Genomic DNA, 22163 nt, shown 5'->3' on the forward strand with positions numbered 1-22163 from the left:
TCTGACCTTCCTGGATCTGTAGTTTGACATCTGACATTAATTTGAGGAAATTCTCAGTCATTATTGCTTCAACTATTTCTTCTGTTCCATTCTCTCATCTTGTCTAGTATTCCCACCATAAATATGCTATACCCTTTGTAACTGTCCCACAGTCCTTGGATAGTGTGTTTTGTTTTGTTTTGTTTTTGCCCCCCAGTCTTTTTTCTCTTTGCTTTTCATTTGGAAAGTTTCTGTTGTCATATCCTCAAGCTCAGAGATTCTTTCCTTGGCCGTGTCGAGTCTACTAATGAGACCATTTAAAAGCATTCTTCATTTCTATTATGGTGTTTTGAGCTGTATAATTTCTTTATTATTCTTTCTTAGAATTTTCATCTCTCTGGTTAAACATTATCCATCTGTTTTTACATGTTCTCTTCTTTTCCATTAAAGCCTTTAGCACATTAATTATAGATTTTAAAATTCCTGGTCTGATAATTCCAATATTTACACCATATCTGACTCTGGTTCTGATGCTTGTTTAGTCTCTTCAAACTGTGTTTTTGCCTTTTTGGATGCCTTGTAATTTTTTCTTGAAAGGTAGACGTGATATACTGGGTAAAAGGAACTGCAGTAAATAGACCTATAGTGATGTGTCAGTAAGGTGTGGGGGGAAGGCAAGTGTTCTATAGTCCCGTCTTTTAGTCTCAATCCCGTGTTCTTAGTCTCAATCTTTTGGTGAGCCTGTGCCCTTGGACTGAGCTTCACCAGGGCTTCTCAGTTACCACTCCCACCCTTAGGTGGAACAGTATGGCTAGAGTGGGCTGGAGTTGGGTATTTCCCTTCCCCCAGGTAGGTTAGGCTCTGGTAAAGTAGTTTTTCCTTAGGACAGGACTTGTTAAGAAGAACAGAGTGCTCTGGTATATTTCAAGGTAGTTCCTTTCACTTCCCTCTGTTGGAAGCAGGAGGGGATTTTTCTTCAGTATTCACTGTGAGGACCTGCTAGAGCTCCTGAAAGTAAAACTCACAAAAGTATGTGGGCTCCATGACTGGGTCTCCCTGAAGTCTTTGTTGTTTTGTTTTATTGAGATATAACTGACACATAACATGGTGTAAATTTAAAGTGTACAATGTGTTCATTTGATACATTTATATAATGCAGTATGATTACTGCCAAAGAGTCAGCTAAAAATAACATCTCATATAATCACCATTTCTTTTTTGTGGTGGAACAATTAAGATCTAGCCTCTTAGCAACTCTGAAGTTTATAAGACAGTATTGTTGACCATAATCACTAGGCTGTACATTAGATCTGCCCCCTGAAGTTTTTAACTCTCAGACTTGCCCATGCCGAGCCTCTAGCAATCTGTCGATTACAGTTTAGGTTTTCCTACTCTGGCACTGGTTCCCCTTGGGGTTTCTGCTCTGCTATATTTTGTTTTAAAATTTATATTTTTAAGTATAATTTAGATACAACAAAATGTACACATTTTAAGTGCAAAGTTCCATGAGTGCTGACAAATGCATATGCTTGAATAGCCTTACCCCTTTGCCTCAATTATTTTTTAAGCTTCCTAGATGATCTCTTATGCAGCCAGGGTTGAGAAACACTATCTGCCGTTCTTAGTTTCCAGCTAAGGCCTTGGAATGATCAATTCTGAGGTTATTTAGTATTTCTTGGTCTTGGTTTCCTAACATCTCTTGTTCCTGGATGGAACATCTGTAAATACCACGGCGAACACCAGCAGCAGCCGGATCCCACCACAGGGATCCCAATTTGCTGATTCCTAATGTTATAAAAGCAGGTTCAAAGTAGAGATAGAAAATTTATTTAAATGGCCAAGTAACTCATCTATCCTTCACTTATCTATTGAGCCTGCACCCATTTTCCAAAGCTGGTTCCTCCCTAACTTTCCCTTAACTCTAGCTGCCTTCAGACGGTAAGGACCTCCCTCCTCTCCCTGCCCTCCCTCCCTCTTGTCTCATCAGACCAGGTTCCTCATCATGTCTTTGGCACATCCTTGCTTATTCCTCTGTCTTCATCCTCTCTCATCTTCGTCTACCTAAGCCCTCTGCAGCATTGAAGTCCAAGTTCAAATCCCACCTCCACCACAAAGCCTTCCTCCCCATCTAGATTATGTCGCACTTGAGCACATAAGCATGCTCCAGGTTCCCTTAGCACTCACCTTGCTCTAGTTGTTTTAAACAATCAGATTCAATTAAACAAATATAGGGTCAGGTGAGGGCTTTCTTTGACGCAAGCATAATGCTAGATTCTGGGCAATAGAGTGGTGACACAAAACAGATATTGTTCCTGCTTTCACATGACAGACTCTAAGCAAGTGTAATAAGCTTTACCCAGAGGTAAAGTTTGCCTGGGTGCTGGGGAAAACATATCAAGGGGATGTATTATTTCCGATGTGCATATTTGTCTGTGCAAGAACATCATAACTCTTGGAATACCAGCTGTAGTTCACACTTCTTTGTATCTCCTGCTGCTCCATTCATCACACGATCAAATGTTTATTGGCTGGTCCTGAACTCACTGAACAGGTACCATTAGAAAGGTATGGGGTCATTATAGGAGACAATTTAGCATGAAGCATTTTTTTTCCCCACTTTCTTCTCTTTCCTTTCTACCCCATTGTCTCCTTCCTTTTCTGTTCCTTGTCTCATTCTCAGTCTTCCCTGGCCTAACCCTGGATCAACCTGGGCCCCAGGGCACTCTGGTCAGGTCAGTGCTTAGCTATGTACTCCCTTATCTCTTCATCGCTGTTTATTTCTTAGTTCATTCCATGTGGAGAGAAAAATAAGAACCTAAGGTTTTCTACTTTGGCTACCTGTTAGAATCACCTAGAAAGCTGATGCTTACCTCTCCCTACCCTCAAATAATTTATTGACTTGAGGTGAGGTCTTGATATGGATAGTTTTTATAGCTCCCCAGGTGATTTAAATGTCAGCCAGACCAAAAACCATCACAATAGATTAATGATTTAAAAGCTTCCATCTTCTCAGCTGAGGGGGATGGCCCCCAGAGATAACCATGAAACCTAGCAGGTGCCAGCAGGATGGCATCACTTGCACCATGAGCAGGGTATGGACAGGTGTTTCATATCTCTAGCATATCAGCCCCAGAACGACTATCACTCACAAAGATGAAGCCAGCATCTTGGCTGGAAAAGGAAGTCAGGAAGGAGAGAGATTTGTTAACAGGAATGCTGAGAGCAAGGAGGCAGTCTGCCCTGTAAATTAAGAATCCTGTGCTCTTGATAGGGCAGAAGGAAGATTAAAGGAGGTAACAGCTGAAAAGTAGCTGGCATAACGTTAGTTCTTAATAAATGACAGCTTTTACACTGATATTTTATATTCAAATTATTTGCACAAGAAGGAGCAGCAAGTAAAATTACTTCCATTTTATAGACTGGGAAAAAGAAGTTTAGAGAGTAACTTTCCATCTCCCACCCCACCCCCATAGTCAACTCACTTGCCCTTCACCATGGTAGTGTAATGGCTGAGATGTGAGTACTCAAACTTGACTGCAAAGATTACTCACCATAAAATCCTGAACTGGTAAGTAACCTTTCTTAATTTCACTTTACTCACCTGTAAAATGGGAGCAATATAAAGGTTCCTAGCCCTCACAAGGCCACTGAGAGGAGTAAATGAGATCGTGTCTCAGTGCACAAGCTTGGGCTATTATTATTCCAGCTGTCAAAGCGCTTACCGCTCTCTCATGTAATCACTGATTTACTTGTCTCTCTCCTTCTTACCTAACTCACCAGGCCACTTATCTCTAGTTTGTAAATGTCCTACATTTTCCAATTCTTAAAAAAATTATATCACATATATAAAGGAATATATATGAATGGTTTAAAGAACTGAAACCTGTGTACCCATCATTCCACTTAAGAAACTGACAATCAATTCCTTGAAGCCCTTTGTGCCTCTCTCCAATTACATCCCCTTTCTCTCCCCCAAAATAACCACCTTTCTGAACATTGTTTCCTTAATTTTTTATCAAAAATAGATGACTCTTAGCAACTATTTTTCATCTTTGTATCCCCAGAGTATTGAACTTTAAAGGCATTAAAGTTCAGCCTGGCTGGGCGTGGCTCAGCGGTTGAGCGTCAAACTGGGATCCAGGCGACTGGGGTTCGATTTCCAGTCGGGGCACATGCCTGGGTTGCGGGCTCGATCAATGACTCTCTCATCATTGATGTTTCTATCTCTCTCTCACCCTCTCCTTTCCTTTTTCTGACATTAATAAAGATTTTTTTTTTTTTTAAAAAAGGCATTAAAGTTCATGCCTAAATGAATAAATGTTGGGTAAATGAATGACTGTCCTTGCAGAACTAGAACCAGAACAAGGTTTTTTACTTCTTAGCTGTTTAACCTTGGCAAACCTCTCTAAGCCTCAGTTTCCTCATCTGTAAAAAGAAGAGGATAGGTTCCATGCTCCTGGGTTCCCTTCCAGCATAAGTCTACAATTCATCTACAGAGGTGTTTCCTGGGGCTGGGACCTGGCATGCATAAAGACTATAGCAAGCTACTGGAGAAAATATCAGAGCATCCCAACTGGTGTGCCAGGGCCCACTAGTGGGCTTCAGATGGATAACAGATGTGCAAAGTATCAACCCCTTGAGTTCCAGGAGTAGCAGAACCCTAAAACTGGCTGCATCCAACCACAAATACCCTTATCTCTTTACCCCCATATGTATGATTTTTAAAAAATATTATCTTTTCCTGTCATTTTCTATGTGTGCCAATAGGGAAAAGGTTGATAGCATGTATTAGATTATGTTGTGTGGGAGGATAGATTCAACCTGCAAATCCAGGACATTTGGTGGATACTCTCTTTCCCCTTTTCAAAGGCCACTGGCCCACTATAAAGGTTTTGTACCAGTAGTTTCTGGCCTACAGAGCCACCTGGGAAGAGATGGAGGAGAGAAATATCTTAACACAAGAAGGCGTAAGGAAGCCTTGAGGAAAGGGGTGGCTTCAAGGTCCTACCCTCTGTGCAGAGAAACTTTGTCCCAGGCTTTCCCTGCAGCTGAGGTAGAGAGGCAAGAGTGTGCCCGCGAGAGCAGACCTGCAAGGCTGTGTCTGGGCTCCCGGCAAGGAGACTCAGAACTCCCCACCGGCAGCCCAGCCCAGCTGCTGCCCAGCCACAACTGTTGGCAGGGAGTCTCCAGGTCTAAAATTAGCCGCCAACTCTCCACCCAGGCAGTTCCACCACTCACTCTGGCAGACGGGGGCCCTGCGGTGAGGTAATGACTGAGAGCCTGTCTGTCTCACGTCTGTCTCACGACAACAAGGGGTTAGGGGAAGGCAGCACAGAGCAAAGTCCAGCTCTCCCATCATGGTCAGCCCCAGGCTGGAAAGTGGGGAAGCACATGAAAAGTGGGAGCATTTGTGTGTGTATGGAACTTGACTTTTGCTTTGCTTCTGCCTTTCCTCCATGTCTGCACCTAAAAGGTACACCCTGTCCTGTTCTTAACTCAAGGAACACAAAAAAAGGGAAAGCAAACTTTTACTGAGAGTTTTAAGATGCGCCAGGTTTTCAATTTTCCCACCACAACCTTGTGAGGTCAAGATCATTATTCCCACTATCCAGAACACCAGGGAATGCTTATCAAATTAGTTGACCTAAGTCAGTGACCCTGTGAGGAAGACTCCAGAACTGCTCACCGCCTTCTTTTGGAAGGGAAGTTGGCTTTCTGGAGGGACATCTTTAGGGCAAACTCCCTCCCAGAGGCAGAGCCTGAGCCCCTGACTCACTGACCCCCACCTCTAGATCCCTCAGCTTCTGATGGTCTGGTCAGGAAGCCTGTGGCTGGAGCTGCCAAAATAAGCAGGCAACCCAAAAGCCAATCACTGGGCAGATGTCCCTCCCACCCCTGGGCTCAGCACACAGCGGTGTTTATGTGATGGCTGCCCAGGAAGCAGGGAGGGGGTGGCAAGGCTCTGAGTGGGGACTGATCCATGGTCCATAGCTCAAGAGGAGTAGGAGGGCTATGAGAAAGCTGACCATGGTCACCAGGGCCTGTGGAAATGCCCTCCAAAGTCAGTGAGTCTCCAGCCAAAAGCTTCCCAAAGATCCTTTCCCTAAGGACCATTAGCTAAAGCGCACCCAACCTCAGCCCCTCCCTCACCGCCCACACCTATGGAGCCTGTCGTTCTATTTCCAGGTGAATAGGAGAGGAGACAATGTGATAGGGAGAAGGTGGAGGATGGTGACTGTCTCAGGGATAAGAGCTGGACCCAGGGACCAACTCCCAGTCCTGACTAAATAAGAATGCAGGGTCACACAGCTCCATGATCTGAGCCAGATTTGAATCAGGCATCTTCTCTGAGTCTCTGTTTCCAGTCTTTCTATAGCCACTTCAGCTGGGGATCCTCAGGGCTGGTGCAGGTACCACTTTCTCTGGGAGTAATGTCAGATCAGAGGGAACCAAGGACCCAATAGCCAAGCCTTCTCATTTACAAATAAGAAAACTGAGGCCCAGAAGGCAGGACTGACTTGCTCAAAGTCACAGAGCCAGTTCATATTAGAACCAAGTCTAGAACACAGATCCCATGACTCCTAGCCCAAGGTTTTTAGCCCTAACCATGTATTTAAGAGAAAAAAAGAAGTCTGAGTTCCCTTCTAGCCCAAATGCACTATGATTCTATAACAGGTTTCTACTTTCCTCCTCTGCAACAACAGACCTCAACTAGTCATACAATTCACCAGTGACTCTTCCTGCTCCTTGGCCAAATATGCTGGTTAATCTTCGACCTTCTGGAACTTTCCTCTGTACCTGACACTGTTGCTCACTGTTTTTCTTACCAGGACTCCTTAGAAGTATGATTCCCTCCTCCATATTTCTCTAACAGTTCATTTTGTCTCTCTCATCAGCTAGTTGCAGGTAGCCCAAAGTGTCCCCAGGTGTATCCCCTTTCACTGCTGAAGATTCCAAGTCCTGTCCCCCTACCGCAGCTTCAGCAGTCCAAGGAACATCAGCTCACTGGTCTAGTGGAGGGCTCTGAGCAGGATAAGACAGTGACACCATCAGAGCCAGACCATGAAACAAAGTACCCTCAGCAAGATTTAAGTTACTCAAGAGAGATTCTAAACTACATACTATGATGGCCTGCTGAACTTCTGAACCATCCCATGTATCTTACCTAGTGCTGAGAGTCAGCACACTGGAGAGTGAGCCTCCCAACTCCTTCAAGTAGGTTTGACAGTTATGTCTGCGCCAGCCTCCTCTTGCCTCTTAGTTTCTCCTCTGTATAAGGGAGGTAGCAGACTGTACCTTCAGTCTCCTAGTGAACAGGATTCATTCTGCCACATGGGTGTAATTTCCCAACCCCACTGCTTCATATGCACCCATACATGGGCTGTGGCAAAAGGTACCTTCCCCAACAGATGGAAAGGACCAATCTTCCTTCAGGAGAAGTAGCAACCTCTGATCCTAAAATGTGACTGCAGCCTAAGCTGCCCCAAGTTCCCAGGAGAAAGGATCCATGTGAGAACAAGGTTGTATTGTTCTCCCTCCCCTTCCACTCCTTCCCTCACATGATTGGCTCACAGAAACCCTGCCAGCTAGGGAATGTTTACCACCTTGGAACTTTCCAACCTTCCCGGAGATATAAAGGTGCAGAAAAATATAGAAAAACAACTCTCTCTTGGGGATTTTTTCCCCTTAGTTTTAGAAGAAAAACAACTATGCTTTTTTTTTTTTCCTGCCTCTCAGGCCTTCCAATTTCTAAATATATTGAGTATAATCATTTTGAGCAAACCAAGTTATATACAATATATGTTTATCTTGATAAACAGAAAATGACTTTAGATTTATATGGAGTGCTTAAAGTATTTCATAACTTTTCCTTAAAAATATTATACTTCCATTTCCCAGAAATTGAACCTCCCTGATCTTTGTATCAACAAATACCTTAGACAGTTTGTACCCATGCTTTTTTCTCAAAGTGGCAAATAGAAATTTTCAATTTAATAGTTTCTGCTTCCATAACAGACAGGAGGTATTTCCTGAGAAATACAATTAAAATGTCACCATTGTAGAATGTTCCTTATGCAAACATTTTTCCAATTTTTACGCATCGGAGCAAAGTCAAATTCTTATTCGACACGCTAAATCAAGCTTGAATATTTTTTCCCCTCCTCTCTGTACTCTTCCAAACATGTTCTGAACCAGCTTATTGTTACCTCTCTGCGATTTGTCTTCAGCTTGTCACCCATTCCACCTGCTACCCCCACAGAGAATTGCCAGTAATGGACTTCCACTTGCCGAATAGGACCAGGATTATGAAATACTGGCTCTCATTAGCTCGTATCTTTCTACAGAGATGAGAATAAGGGAGAAGACAACAATTTTTTGAAATATGTACTTTTCTACCAAAGGGCTTCATGATTCCTGTGTTCCAAGACTCTTTTGGTTTAAGATCAACTTTATTTATTTCTACTCCCCATCCTTCCTCAACTCAAAGAGGTGACAGAGGAAATCATAACCCCACTTCTGTTTTGTTTTTTGAAAGAAGCTTTAGAGACAGAGGGACAACCAAATGTAGACACGGGCCATCTACATGCCAAAGAGAGAGGCCTAGAGAAGAAACAAAACTTGCCAACACCTTGATCTTAGACTTCAGCCTCCTGAATTGGGAGAGAATAGATTTCTGTTGTTTAAGCCAAGTCCTCCTCCCAAATAAAAAGAAGCTCTACACTTCTTTAGTAGTATGACCTCTGTTCTGAGGATGGGAGAGAGAAAGGAACAAAGGACCTGTTAGATGAGAAATGTCAAGTCTTGCCCTGCCCTTGCAATGTGAGAATTTAATATCAACAAGTTCTTTTACAGGTTACCCTCAATGATCCATATCAATACAGGGTGTCATGGAGAAATTTCAGAAAACCCATAGATCACTCCCAACAGTAGTTGAGTCGGATACATAATCCACCCCCAGCTAGGTGGCAATAACTTCAGCTAGTTAAATAAACTTGAGAACAGGTTTATATGCATGTTAAATTGCTTGAACAGGTAGGAAATAAGGTGCCTCATGAAACTCAGACATTAAAAGGAGCATTCTTAGCAAACGAAAAGGGAATGAGCAATAGGATAATGGTAATTGGTACAGTGTGCTGTAAAGAGCACTACCAAAGCATCGGGAGTGCTGAGCCCAGCACTCTCTAGGAAGGTAGCTTAAAACTCTCTAGGCCTTACATTCTTCACTGGTAAAATCAGGAGGTTGGGCAAAGAGATATACTTGAATGTATTTTCAGAGGCAACTCAAATCAATTTGTAGTGACTGCATGGCGAGGTATTTGAGAAAGACTGAGATTATATCTGGGCTCAGTTTTATTGGAGATGCCTGCCATTGGCCTGGAATAAGAAACGCAGGTATTTTCTATCTTAGATTTTAAAAATCTCTGAGATCCATTCCCATTCTAAGATTCTTTGTGAAAGGTAATATCTAAAAACCAATCAAAGAGAGAAAAAGGGCTCTAAAAGCTGGTTAAATTATAATAAACAATAATAGCTGCTAATATTTATTAAACATGTTTTGGGAATTGTTCTAAGTCCTATATATGCATTCTTTCACTTAATCATTGCAACAAAAACCCAATTAAGGTAGGTACTATTAATAGTCCCATTTTACAGATAAGGAACTTAGGTATACTGAGGCTCAGACTCTGCTGATGGAGGCACAGCTTAAGCATTGGAGTTGGGATTCAAACTCAAGTCTGACTTTAGAGACTTCCTCTTGACCACTGTTATGATGAAGGAAGAAAAGGCAGTGTAAAGGCACTAGCAGGTGCAATGGAGGCTACAACAGCAACCTCAGATGTTAAGGCAGAAAGGATGGCTGTTCCTCTTAAGGAGGAAACGTGAGCACAGTAAAGGCTGTGTGGACTCAATTCTAAGTTAAATACCTGCCTCTTCCAAGCACTCCTTCAATGATTGTGGGGAGCAAACAGCCATGACCAATACTTTTGGCTTGTCTAAACAGCCTAGTTGGAGTACACAAGACCAACCCAGATGAAGTAGAAATAAAATAAACTATCTAAAAGATAATAATAAAAGAAAATATCAACTGTGAGTTTCAGACCACTTAAGTGCAACAAAACTTCCAAAAAGAGTGAAGTCAGCTGGAACTGAAATAACTGAAGAAAGCTTCAGGGAAGAGATGCGATGATGGGCAGAGTTTTGAAAGGCAAGCAGGAGTATCATGACACTGGAGAGCAGCAGTCAAGAATCTGAGAAAAGACCAGCCCAAGATAGGTAGACCCCAATTCAGGTTCTCCATGGACAAGAAGTGAGGGTGAAACTATTGCTCTCTGGATGGTTACTTCCAGAGTTTATACACACTCTTCGGCATCTCCTAGCAGAGGGACTGCTTCCTGGCTCTCTTTCTCCCACCTAACATCTGTACCCTGCAACTAGAGTAAAGGGATTTATTTGGAAGGATGTCCCCAAGTCCATCAAACTCTGAGAACCTACCATGTACTAGATATTGGGCAAAGCACTTAGGCAGAGTTCTTATGAGGGATCCATGAATAGGTGTCAGGGGCCTGTGAACCTCCCGAAAAGAGCATGCAAAATATATGAGGGGGAAGGCAAATTTCTGGGGAGAGAGTCCACAGTTTCTTCATCAGACTCTGTAAGTGCATGTAAGCCACAAAGGTTAAAAACTCCCTGCCCCAGGATGACAAAAGGGGAAAGAATTCCGAGGTCCAGCACTGTAGAAATTCACAATCTCATGGGGGAAGACAAACACAGACATAAATAACTCTGATGTAAGGCTGTCTTTGATAAGTGCACTAATGGAAGCACCAAAAAAAGATGCTGTGAGGGAAGGGAGAGCAGAGTTAATTCCAATAGGGCTGTCAATAGGCCACCCTCTCCCCGAATCCTGGTTTTGAGATCTAATTTTGTAATGAGGAAAATAACCAGCCTTACTTCTCCCCAGGCCTAGGCAGAGCCTCTGGCCAGTACCCTTCTCTGGTACTCTCTGTAGAGTTGAGGCTGACTCCATTCCTGCCGGAAAGGTAAAGGAGGACATTGTTTTCAGGACAACGGGAGGTGGCAGGAAAGAGATGCTCATCCTGATATGAGCAATGACCCGGTTCTACATTTTTTTCCTCTTCTACCCAGTTCCCATTCTCTGAATTCCTGGGGTATTTGTAATCCTGACACTCAGTTAGTGTTTAATCCTTAATTGTGTCCATTATCCCTAAATTACCTATTTTAGGGAAGTCCTGTCTCAGAGAGAACCCTCACTCTCCAAGCTAGCCTTTTCTCTTACCTCTCCGTCCAGAAACTATGTCATTACCATATTTCATTTCCTTCCAAAAACTCATCACCATCTGAAATTCTTATCTATTTTTATGTGTTTATTGTGTCTTCCTCATGAAATGTAAGCTCCATGAAATTAAAGCCTTTAAATTTCTGGTTCCCTTCTATGTTCCTAATTCCTACAACATTGCCTGGCACATCCAAGTGCCTGATAAGTTTGTATTGAAAGAATGAGTGGCTGTCTCCTAGTCCCTTTGTATCCAAGTCCCAGAGAGAAAAGTATAAGAAGAAATTAAAGCACATTTTTTCTCCTGAGGACATTTTTGAGATGCTGGGTGTGCAAAATAGCCCTTAATTAAAATGATCATGGCAGAGTGTAGCCAGGGAACCATGTGTAAAACCCACAATTTAAGTATTCTTTAGCCTTCTACATAAACTCTACAGCCAAATTCTGTCACTTCTGTCTTTAACAGCTTTCAGCTTTCTTCTGTCACACTCCTCAACTAGGCCCTCATCAACCACACTTTAAGTCACCGCAATAACCATCTGAGTGGCCTCTCTATCTCCAAGCCATCCTGCAAACTTCTACCTACAATCACAATTCCTAGGACATAAAAGGTGTTCAATAAATGTCTGAAAATTAAAATATGAATCAGTGGATCGGTATAAGAAAATACTGCCTTCTATCATATCGAATACCTGCTTTAAAAAGTTGGTGTTGCTCTCCATCAAGTTCGCACGCAGCAATTTGGCATTCAACACTCCAATCAACCTCATCTACTTCATACCCTGTGAGTTTAGGGTTTTGTTCCCTAAACTTTTACTTAAGTTATGCTATATTCCTCCAATGGAAATATTCACCTTTAATTACACACACACACACACACACACACACACACACACACACACACACAAATAATCACAGACTATAGGAGCTGGAGGAGGCCTTAAAAATTCAAGCAAAAGGACTTCCTTTGGGGAAATGCAGCAAAATACTAAGAAATGATGGACAAATATGACAAATTTCTCTTTATTTACATAATGAACCTCTTCATAATGTAAGGGAAATCTTCAGGGCCAAATAAATGAAGTTGTAAATGTCAGAACAGCAAGCAGATGCTAACACTTTGGCAGCCTCTTAGTCTGGGGCAACTAACAACTTTAGGTAATAGATTAAATAAATTGTTTTAAATGATTAAAAACAAAAGAATAATACAATATTTCAAAAAGAACCTAATTTGAAATAGAGTAAAATAAAACTTATATTTGAAAAACAGTCATTGCCCTGGTCAGTGTGCTTTAGCATTTAGAACATCAGTCCGCGCACCAAAGAGTCACCGGCTCGATTCCTGGTCAAGGGCACGTACTTGGGTTGCAGGTTCGATCCCAGGCCTCAGTCAGGGCTCATGCAGGAGGCAACCAATCGATGTGTCTCTCACATTGATGTCTATCTCCACCCCCCGCCCATTCTTCCTTCCACTCTATTTAAAAAATAAATGGAAAAAAATAAAGAAGTTTAAAAAAAAAAGAAAAATAGTCACTGAATCAAATGAAAAAATGGGGTAGATGTCTCTCCCTCAATTTCTTTTCCTAATTTCTTCCCATTTCTTTATGCCTGTGCAGTTTCCCCTGCCTCTGCTGCTGGAGGTTTACCTGTAATGTGCTCCCCATCCTCCTGTCCCTTTCCTGAGGCCCTCAACTCAGCTGAAATAATAAAAGAAAACCAAGAACTGAGAGTATATATTAAGATTTTGGCCTGGCCAGCGAGGCTTACTGGTTGAGCATCGACCTATGATGCAGGAGATTGCAGTTCAATTCCCAGTCAGGGCACATGCTTGGGTTGTGGGCTCGATCCCCAGTGAGGAGCATGCAGGAGGCAGCTGATCAATGATTCTCATCATTGATGTTTCTATCTCTCTCTCTCCCTCTCCCTTCCTCTCTCTGAAATCAATAAGGACATATTTTTTAAAAAATAAAAAAGATTTTGTCCCTGGTTCATGAGGAAATCCTCAATGTCCTCCTTCCCCTAGGCAATCTTTGACTCAGAAGTGGTGGTGAGCAGAGTAAGGAAATCAGCTGGTTGAGGGAGGGTGTGTATGTGCACATGCCTGCATGCATCCATTTGAACCCTCGGTTGGCAGGCAGGGTGGAAAGGAGTGGATCAGAGGATTTGTAAGAAGATCTCAGCAGAGAGCCCTTTAATCTTTGAGGCAACTGCTTGTATGGAGACCATGTTGTGAGAGATGACCTTGGAGACCAAGTAGCCAGAAGCACTGGGATTGCTGCCACCTCTCAGTTTAGGCAACTGAGTCTTGAAAGATCAGGGTCAGAATGTCCCCTTGGCCCCATAGTGACACTGGAGAGGTTCCAGGCCTACCCCTGAGAGAGGCATCCCATTCCAATGATTAGAAAACTGAAGCCCTCCAAAGAAAAAGGGCTTGCCCAAGGATCCTCCATAAGTCAGTTGCAAAGGTAGGACTGAAACTGAGATACCTGCCCAATGTTCCTGCCTTCCAGTCCCAGAAATCTTCAGAGTGCCCAGAGGCATGCAGCAGAGGGACAGGCTAGCTTTTCCCAACTGCTGAGCTTCTGTAACCTGGAACATCCCCCAACATCTCTCATTCTCAGCAAAATCCTTGCCTTCTAACATACCCCTCACCACCACCCCCAATGCAAATATTTGCCTGGGTCAGATAGGAAGGATGGAGGCAGTGCTGAACATTAAGGAGAAAGAGTGGTTAAAGAATGTGTATTAGGTGGCAGGTGCTGGCCATGGATGGCCTGGAGACTGCTGAGGAACTGGGCACAGCTGTGTCTTGAACTGAGAAACTGAAGAAGCATTGGCAAAAGGGCTAGCTGAAAAATATATCTATCCACTCCTGCCTGCCCAGCCATTCTCTAACTCCTACCAGCATTCACCGAGCTCCTAATATGTGCTACTCTTATGTTAAATCCAACTGGCCACTTAATATGTGGTAGGCTCACTAAATCTTATTTAGTTATAAGAAAGACTCTATAGAGAGGGCATTATAGTCCTGTTACTCAGATGAAGCACCTGAGGCTTGAAAAGGAGGAAGTACACTATACAAGGTTCTGCAACTGGTGAGTAATAGACCTTGGATTTGAACTCTGCCGTCTTCAAATTTCTTAATTTTTTCCAGGAATCATCAATGCTTTTTATCCCACTTAGTCCCCCATAAAAGAGTAAATGCTCCATAAACATTTTACTTCGTTTAAAATGAATCATCTCTGCAGTCATTCAAGATTTGCAAAGGAAATAAAATTTGAAAAATACACATCACTCAGTTTCTTGGGCATTTATATATAAAATCCTTGGTCTGCCTGGTATGTCATTTCTCCATTCCCACCAATCTTTCTTTCTCTTTTTCCCATCTTTGGGCCCTCCTCCCAGGTCCTGATACAATAAAACACAGTTCTACCTGCAGTGGAGTGGGACGCAAGCACAGCCTCTGCTCCACATCACAGAACAGTTTAAAAGAAATGGGTAGAGGAGGCAGGTAATGTCTCTTCCTTGGGCTTTTTTCTCATCTGTTAGTAAAGGGGCTGGATCTCTGATGTTTGTGATTTTGTGCATCTATAAGCCACAGGCTGGGCAGTGGCCACAGATCTTCACGTTCAGTGTCCCCAGGAGTCTGGAGGGGTAGCAGCCCACATGACAAACTTGAGCTTCCTGGCTTTCCTGGCCAGTTGCCTGGGTTGTTTCATCAGTAATGTCAGGAGTCACCCAAGGTTTATTGAATTTTCCTTGAATTTATGTCATTGTTTAAAATAAAGGTGGCTCAGGCCCCAACATCTGCCAGTAAATTCCAAGCTTTTGATATTCTTTTCATACATAAGAAGGTGGGGATTTATTTTTGAATGTCATTCAATTTTTCAATACCTAAATAAACTAAAGACACACGCACACAAACACAAAAATAATTTTGAGCTTTTTTGTTTTTTAATGGAGAATTCTTGTTTAAGATATTCCAGAATCCAGCATCTGGTTATCACCACTTATTATACTTTTTTTCCCCCCCAACAACCTCTGATCAGAGTAGTGGGATTATAGGTGAGTGTTAATTTCTCCTTCATATTTTTATGTACCATAGCAATTTTATTGATCTATTGTATGCCTTGGTTTGGTCCAAAAAAAATTAAAAGTGGCGCACAAGGACCGTATAATATAAAATGACATAAACTAGAAGTAGTTGTGGAGGAAAAAAATTTAAAATAAAGGTATAGACATAAAATTGATACCAAAATGCAGATCATAAAATCTTTTACACTTTTCCCCAGATGGACCATAAATTGAATTTGAAGCTTTCTAATGATCAACACAAAGGGAGAAGCCTCACCCTGGCCATTGTGGCTCAGTGGTTAGCACGTTGGCTTGAGCACCAAAGGGATGCCAGTTCAATTCCCAGTCAAGGGCACATACCTGGGTTGCAAGTTCTATCCCCGACCCTGGTTGAGGTGTGTGCAGGAGGCAACCAATCGATGTGTCTCTCTCATATCAATGTTTCCCCCCCACTCTCTCTCCCCCTCTTCCTCCCTTTCACTCTCTCTAAAAATCAATGGGAAAAATATCCTCAGGTGAGGTTTAACAAAAAAACAAAACAAAAACAAAAAAAAGGGAGAAGCCTGAGTGGTTTTACAACTTACATGGCCAATAAAAATGTAAACGAATTGATTGCTCAAGAGAAGCTATTTCTAATATTTTTGGGAGGACTCTCATACACAGGATAAGCAATCTTCCTCAATCCCATCTTTGCAGCAGCTCTAATGGAGAATTTCACAGGGCTGTATCTCACAGCATGTAGGTCCTTGGTCGTCCTTGAATACTCCTGAGTTAGTATATCTAGGCTATGGTGGCTGAAAGGAAGCCCAAGGGGAGCTGGTAATGTTCTGTTTTTTCACCAGCGTTCTCATTACACAGGTATGTTCAGTTTGTGCAAATTTATCAAGCTGTACACTTATATGTGCACTTTTCTGTACATAAAAAAATACTTCAGTGAAAAGTTAAAAAACAAAAAACCACACATGCAACCAGGGACCCCAAGGACAATTTGCATCCTTTACTAAACGTTGGTTTAGTTAAGAAACAAAAAAAACCCTTCAGCGTAAAAAATTAATTACATACTAAAAATCACAAGGTAAAAATAACATTCATTCTTGCTTGCTTTATGGATACTTCTAACATTGAAGGCAGCACTTGTTAGAACCTAAGAGTCTATAAAAATTTAAAGATCTATCTGCCATGCTTTGCTCAGAACATATATTTAGGCCAACGCCCTTTATATACACCATCCAAATTATTCTCACCTCTTCCCGTCGTGTTTTTATAAATCACATAACATATAAATCTATTAATTATGGATCACGGGGTCAAAGGAGGATTGTCTGAAAGCACAAAATGTATGGTTGACTTCATTTATACCCTTGGATATAAGGAAAAGTGCGAGTGGAAAATAAAAGGGTAGATTTTGAGACTGGTGGAACTTGGTAGAGAACTGGACAGTGAGCAGCCAGCTCCAAGAACAGCCTCTAGGCCCCATTCCAAAGCAAACTCTGCTATGGCGGCTGCGCTGCTCTGCTCCATAAAGCTTAGCACTGGGGGGCAAGACCAGGCTCCGTGGCCTGGAAAATTACTGCAGTGCAACTACCAGCCGCTCCTAAAACCAGCACAGAAGTGGTTGCTTCAGAAGACCTTGTGCTGCAAAGCAATTATAACCACACAGGGCGCCTGAACAACTCCCGCCACGGGGAGCAGTAAGCAGCCCAGCGCCACCCAGCAGGTGAATGGGGCCTCTACTCAGACTGGGGGGCCCTGGGTGGTGGGCAGGATACAGAGAGTGGCTGTGTGGCCACAATTCTGCTGGCCACATGGAAACCGACACTGAAGAGACCAGGGAAAGAAGACACCATGTCTAAGTAAGGTCTCCCGTTGTCACATACTGCATCCCTGGTACAGTGGTAGGTCCAAAGAAAACACATTTATAATAAAAAAGCATTGATGGCTTAATTCTTATCCTTGCATTTGTGTTTAAAGGCTATTGTTTATATGTATTATGGTACCACGAACAATTGCTAGGTTCTATTCTTAGATTGGTTACTGATAAAGTATCTGCCAGTGGAAACTGAACTGTCAGGTGCTCAGAAATTCTGAGCTTACCATCCATAACCAGAAGGTGTTTATTTGAGTGCCTGGTATGTGACCAGATTTGAATATTGATTTGAAGTTACAGGCAGCATCTGGGTGACCAGAATGGCAGCAAAACGACAGCTAAGTAGGACACAGGAACAGAAGCCAGAGGTTCCACGCATTGCAAAGAGGACCAGCCCAGCCAGGGCAGCGAGAGACAGAGTCCTAGGCAGCAAGGAACACATGAAGCAGTTGTGCTTCCTTTCTCCACTCGCCTGTGCTCTGCGTTTCAACTCTAAGCCACACCATCCCCGCTCTGCCCACACATCTGTCTCATTTGTTTCTCCCTCTCTCCCTGCCTGCATCTCAGATTACTGTTCTGCCCCAAGTTACCTCTGTTAAGGGAGGGTTTGTATCCTTTCCAAATCGGAGTGGCTGTGGTGACCCCAGGAGCTGAAGTGTCTGCCTGACATCTGGGGCTGTGGCTCCCCAGCCCACTCAAAGTCAACTAGAAATCACAAGAGCCAACCAGAGAGATGTGCTATAGATTTAAGGCAGTGAAAGCTGATTAGATTAATTGAGCCAATTAATTGAGCTTAAGAACACTTTGGGGTTTAGCAGGTAAACCTGGCACTTAAATGGGGACACACCGGACCCAGCCTTGGGAGATCTAGAAAGAAGCTGGTGCACAGGGTCATTCAGCCCTGGCTTTGTGCCCAAATGTGATCTCTTGGCTCCAGCACCAAGTTGGTCCCAGCAGGTCAATTATAGAGCAAAGAACCTAGAAACCATTTTAGTCCAGACCTCTCCCCTCAGGCAGAACTTAGCTAACTCAGTCTGAACAAATGGGTATAACTTGTTAAAACCTGCCAGAATGCAGAGTCTTTAACTTCCAAAAATAGTCTGTTCCTAAAGCTGCTTTTCAGCCGGTAACCACTGTTACAGCTGTACCAGTTATTAAAATACTTAGAAACATGCTGGGATACAGTGACTACCTCAGGCCCTCTGAATGCCCCACTACCACCTTGACCTGTCCCCAGGAGAGCTTTATGACCCATAAGCTAACAGGCTAACGCCAGCCACAGCAAAGGTCCTTCAGTACCCTGTTCAGGCACCACCATCCCTACCAAAGTATTGTTAAGTTATTTTACTACTACCCGGGCGTGTTCCATTCTATTTGGCTACCCTATTCTAAAACCTTCAACTGCTCTTATCTATAAGTGCCATTCTTTAAGGTTGTTATTCAAAGTCTTTCATAATATAGCACCATTCCATAATCTCCTTCATACCCTTGCTGCACCAAACCAGGGGCTCGACACTACTCTTGCCCCTGCCTCTTGGTCTTTGTTTACACTGCTCTTTCTGACTGGAATTGCCTTCTCTTTCTGTATCCATTAAAACCTTACCAACTCCTTAAGATCTCCTGAAATGTCACCATTTCCATGAAATTAGTTGAAAAAGCTGTGTCCCATAACCAGAAGTGTCACAGCAACATCTAGATTCCACACTTGTAAAACTTAATGACTGTTTCATATTACAATTATTTTATATGTGCACCAACCGAACTCCTCTCCTAGGGAGAAAGCTGTTAAGAGCGCAGAAACCATAACCTTCATCATCATTATATCTAACTGACATAGCACAATGCCTTGCTCAATAAATATTTGTTTAAATGAGTGAACAGTTCCAATTACTTTGTCCAAGGGACCCATTTTCTATCCGTTAATGATTTTGGTTGCTTTTCTCTGAAGTTACTCCAATTGTGGTTGTATCTTTTTTTACATATGGAGCCCAAATTTCACTTCACCCACATCTTAAACTACTGAGCTATTTCTATAAAGATGAAGCAGGAAGGCTGCTCTCCTGTCATTACTTTACCACCCTAGAGTTTGTGACTGCCATCTCTCCATATACTTCTTCCAGCACCAGATTGATGTACCAGTCACACAGGGACAGGCAAATGAAAGGTTCTTTAATGAAGGGTGGCCTTACAGATGACAGGAAAGCTGGTGGTGGAGTGAGCTGGCAGGAACTGCTAGAGGGAGGAGGCTGGGTGGCTTGCTGGGGAGCAAAGCCAAGATGGGACTCCAGCTGCTGTGGTCAAGGCCACGGGTACAGTCCTGGGAGGGGACGTTTTTACTACCCTGGTGGCCGTGGATTGGCCAAGATGTAGAAGAGGGAATGCTAGCTACTCCCTTCCTACCTCTCTACTTCCTAATTCCTCCTGCCCTGCTCTCCCTCCAGAGGAACAGCTCTGAGCTGGGAGTAAGACCTACAAGGAAAAGAGGACTTGGATATAAGATGTCTGGGCTTCTTACAAACAAAGAAGGGTGGAAGACAAGGAGCCAGAAACCGCAGCCACTGTCTAAATCTCATTCCAAAAAGAAAAAGTAGAACACAATGGGATGGCCAGGGTGAAAGGCCACCCTGTAGGGCAGATGCGTTTCAGGGTTCGAAGTGATCCATCAGTGTCCAGGCTTGGACTGTTGTTAAAAATGATAGTTAAGGAAACAGAAAGCCAATTCTGGAATAGGAAACTGGGAACATTTTTCTGAAGAGTCAGTTTGGAAAAGGAAACCAAGAATAAGCAAATCCAGTCAGAGTTAAAGACTCAACTAGAAGGGAAACCAAACAGACCCAAGAATTGATGGCTACGGATGAGACAGCCCACAGGAGACAGAGTGGGAGATTCTGATTATGGCAACTGCTTCTTGTCTCTGAAGAAAAAGAACATTTGAGGTAAAGGTGAGGGTGAGGGGAGGTCACTGATTTCTGGGTCACAAAACAAATGCGGAGGATCCCATTGGCCACCACATGAATAAAACTGAGAAGAGGTATCCCAAGTAGAAAAGAAGGAAGTTCCTTCCCAGGGACTCCCACCTGCACACACTCCAGCTGGGCTCATCCACTTGGCACTATGAAGGGTATAGAAGGGTAGATTCACCGTCTTTCAGAGGGAAAAACAAGGCTCAGGGGAGGGCAGAACTAGCTATGGGAAGGCAGATTTGGGTCATCAGAAGGAAGAACTCTCCTACTTAGAGCTGTGGAACTGCCTTCTTCATGATGTGCTGAGCTCTCTGACCCTGGAAATGATCAAGAAGGGGAGGTCACATAACCTCAACCCTGAACCAGCCCAATTACTGACCCTAGTGATTCCTTCTATGGCTATAGAAGACAAAGCACCACACCCAACTCGCTACAAAGCAGCTGATGCCAGGACATGTCAGAGGCTCTTCTCACCAGTAATTTCATCAGGCATTCCTTCCGTTCCTGAGAGCGGAAAGTGCAGTAATGGGAGTAGATGTGCCGAAACTATGAACCTCTCTGCCCCTTGGGCTTGGGAAGGGAACCTGGTAGTTCTGGGAGTCTCTCCACTCCTTCAGCTATTACATGGACCTTTTACAGTCCCTGATACTTTCAGAGTTTTACTTGTTAGTTGCTCCAATAGAAAACTGAAAATCACCTCGGAATGCCACGCCTATTGAAGTAAAAAGAGAGAGCCCATTATCTCCCCATTTTCATAGGAGGAAACTGAGGCCCAGGAAAAGTAGCTTTGGCTAAGTTAAAAGGCATTAAGTGATCCATTGTGCTGTCCGTTGTTTCCTTGAGCAGGGTCTGGGAATTGGGTAAATTCCCTGAACCAGCCCAATTACTGGGCAGAGTTCCCAAGGAGGGCTTCATTTCAAATAACTAGGCGCAAGGGATGGCCAGGACTAGGAGAGGGGACGGCTCAAGGAGAAGGTGGGAGACTTGGAGGAAGAGGAAGGAGCTGGGGCATGGCGTGTGGGAAGGGGAAGGAGAGGTGGCTCCAAGAGGTATTGTTAAACTGAAGAACCGCAGAAAACGCACCAGGAGAAGAAAAGGAGCGAGCCCTAGAAAGGCGGTGAGCAAAGTTTGGGCCGCGCAGACTAGAGCGCGCGGCCTCGGGAGGACGGCGAGGGCATCCCAGACACAAATCTACAGCCCGCGCGTGGACCGCGCGTGTCTCCTCCTGGGCGCTGCAAGCCTGGCGCCGCTGGAACTACCCCACGTCTCGGCCAGCATTTCCACGGGGCGGGGGGGACCCTCTCTCCCCGTTGCCCTCCTAGGGAAGAGCAAGCAGCCCCGAGGATGCCCCGACCCCAAGCAGCCCCGCGGCCAGGCCAGGGCTCGGCCCTTCCTCCCCGAGTAGGCGGCGGACGGCGCCGAGCACCTGGAGACAAAAACGAGTTCAAAATCGGGTCTGAGGATGCGAGGCGGGTCTCCCCAGCGCTGGAGCCGGCAGTGCTACCCCTCCCCACCTCCGCGCCCTCTCCCGCCCCCTGCCCGGTGCTACTTACTTCGGTTCAGGGGGTTCCCGCCGACCTGGGCCGACGCCACCAGTTCCAAATAGAGAGTCCAGAGCCCCACGGACACCACGGCGAGCGCCAGCAGCAGCCGGAAGCGCCGCCGCAGCAGCTTGACCGGGCGCAGGAGCAGCAGGAGCAGCGCGGCGCGGGGACTCCCCATGCCGCTGCGCCCCGGCGCCAGCCGCCAGCCCCAGCCCTCCGGCCGGGCCCAGCGCCCCGGGCGCGGGGGGTCCCAGCCCCAGCCCAGCGTCTCAGGGCTGAGCCGAGGCCGCCTCCCCCGGCCGCGCTCCAGCAGGGCGCGGGCTCATGCTCCGCGCGCCAGGGGTCGGTCAGCTGCGCGGCCGCCGCGCGCCGGCCCCAGGTCTCCCCGGGAGCGGCTCCTCCTCCCGAGTGCCTTCCTCGCGCCGCTCTCCTCTCCACGC

At 44.5% G+C, this 22163-nt stretch overlaps 1 protein-coding gene across 1 annotated transcript in view; it reads right to left on the reverse strand.

Moving 5' to 3' along the window:
- B4GALNT3 (beta-1,4-N-acetyl-galactosaminyltransferase 3) overlaps window positions 1–22163 on the reverse strand; it is a 98201-nt gene extending 76038 nt beyond the window's left edge. Inside the window, exon 1 of the mRNA XM_081129567.1 lies at window positions 21733–22163. Within this exon, the coding sequence (XP_080985693.1) occupies window positions 21733–21901 (169 nt within the window). The 5' untranslated portion in view covers window positions 21902–22163. The remainder of the gene's footprint in view (window positions 1–21732) is intronic.

The sequence above is a fragment of the Miniopterus schreibersii genome, assembly GCF_964146895.1.
Source record: "Miniopterus schreibersii genome assembly, chromosome: 2".
In the NCBI taxonomy this organism is placed as follows: domain Eukaryota; kingdom Metazoa; phylum Chordata; class Mammalia; order Chiroptera; family Miniopteridae; genus Miniopterus; species Miniopterus schreibersii.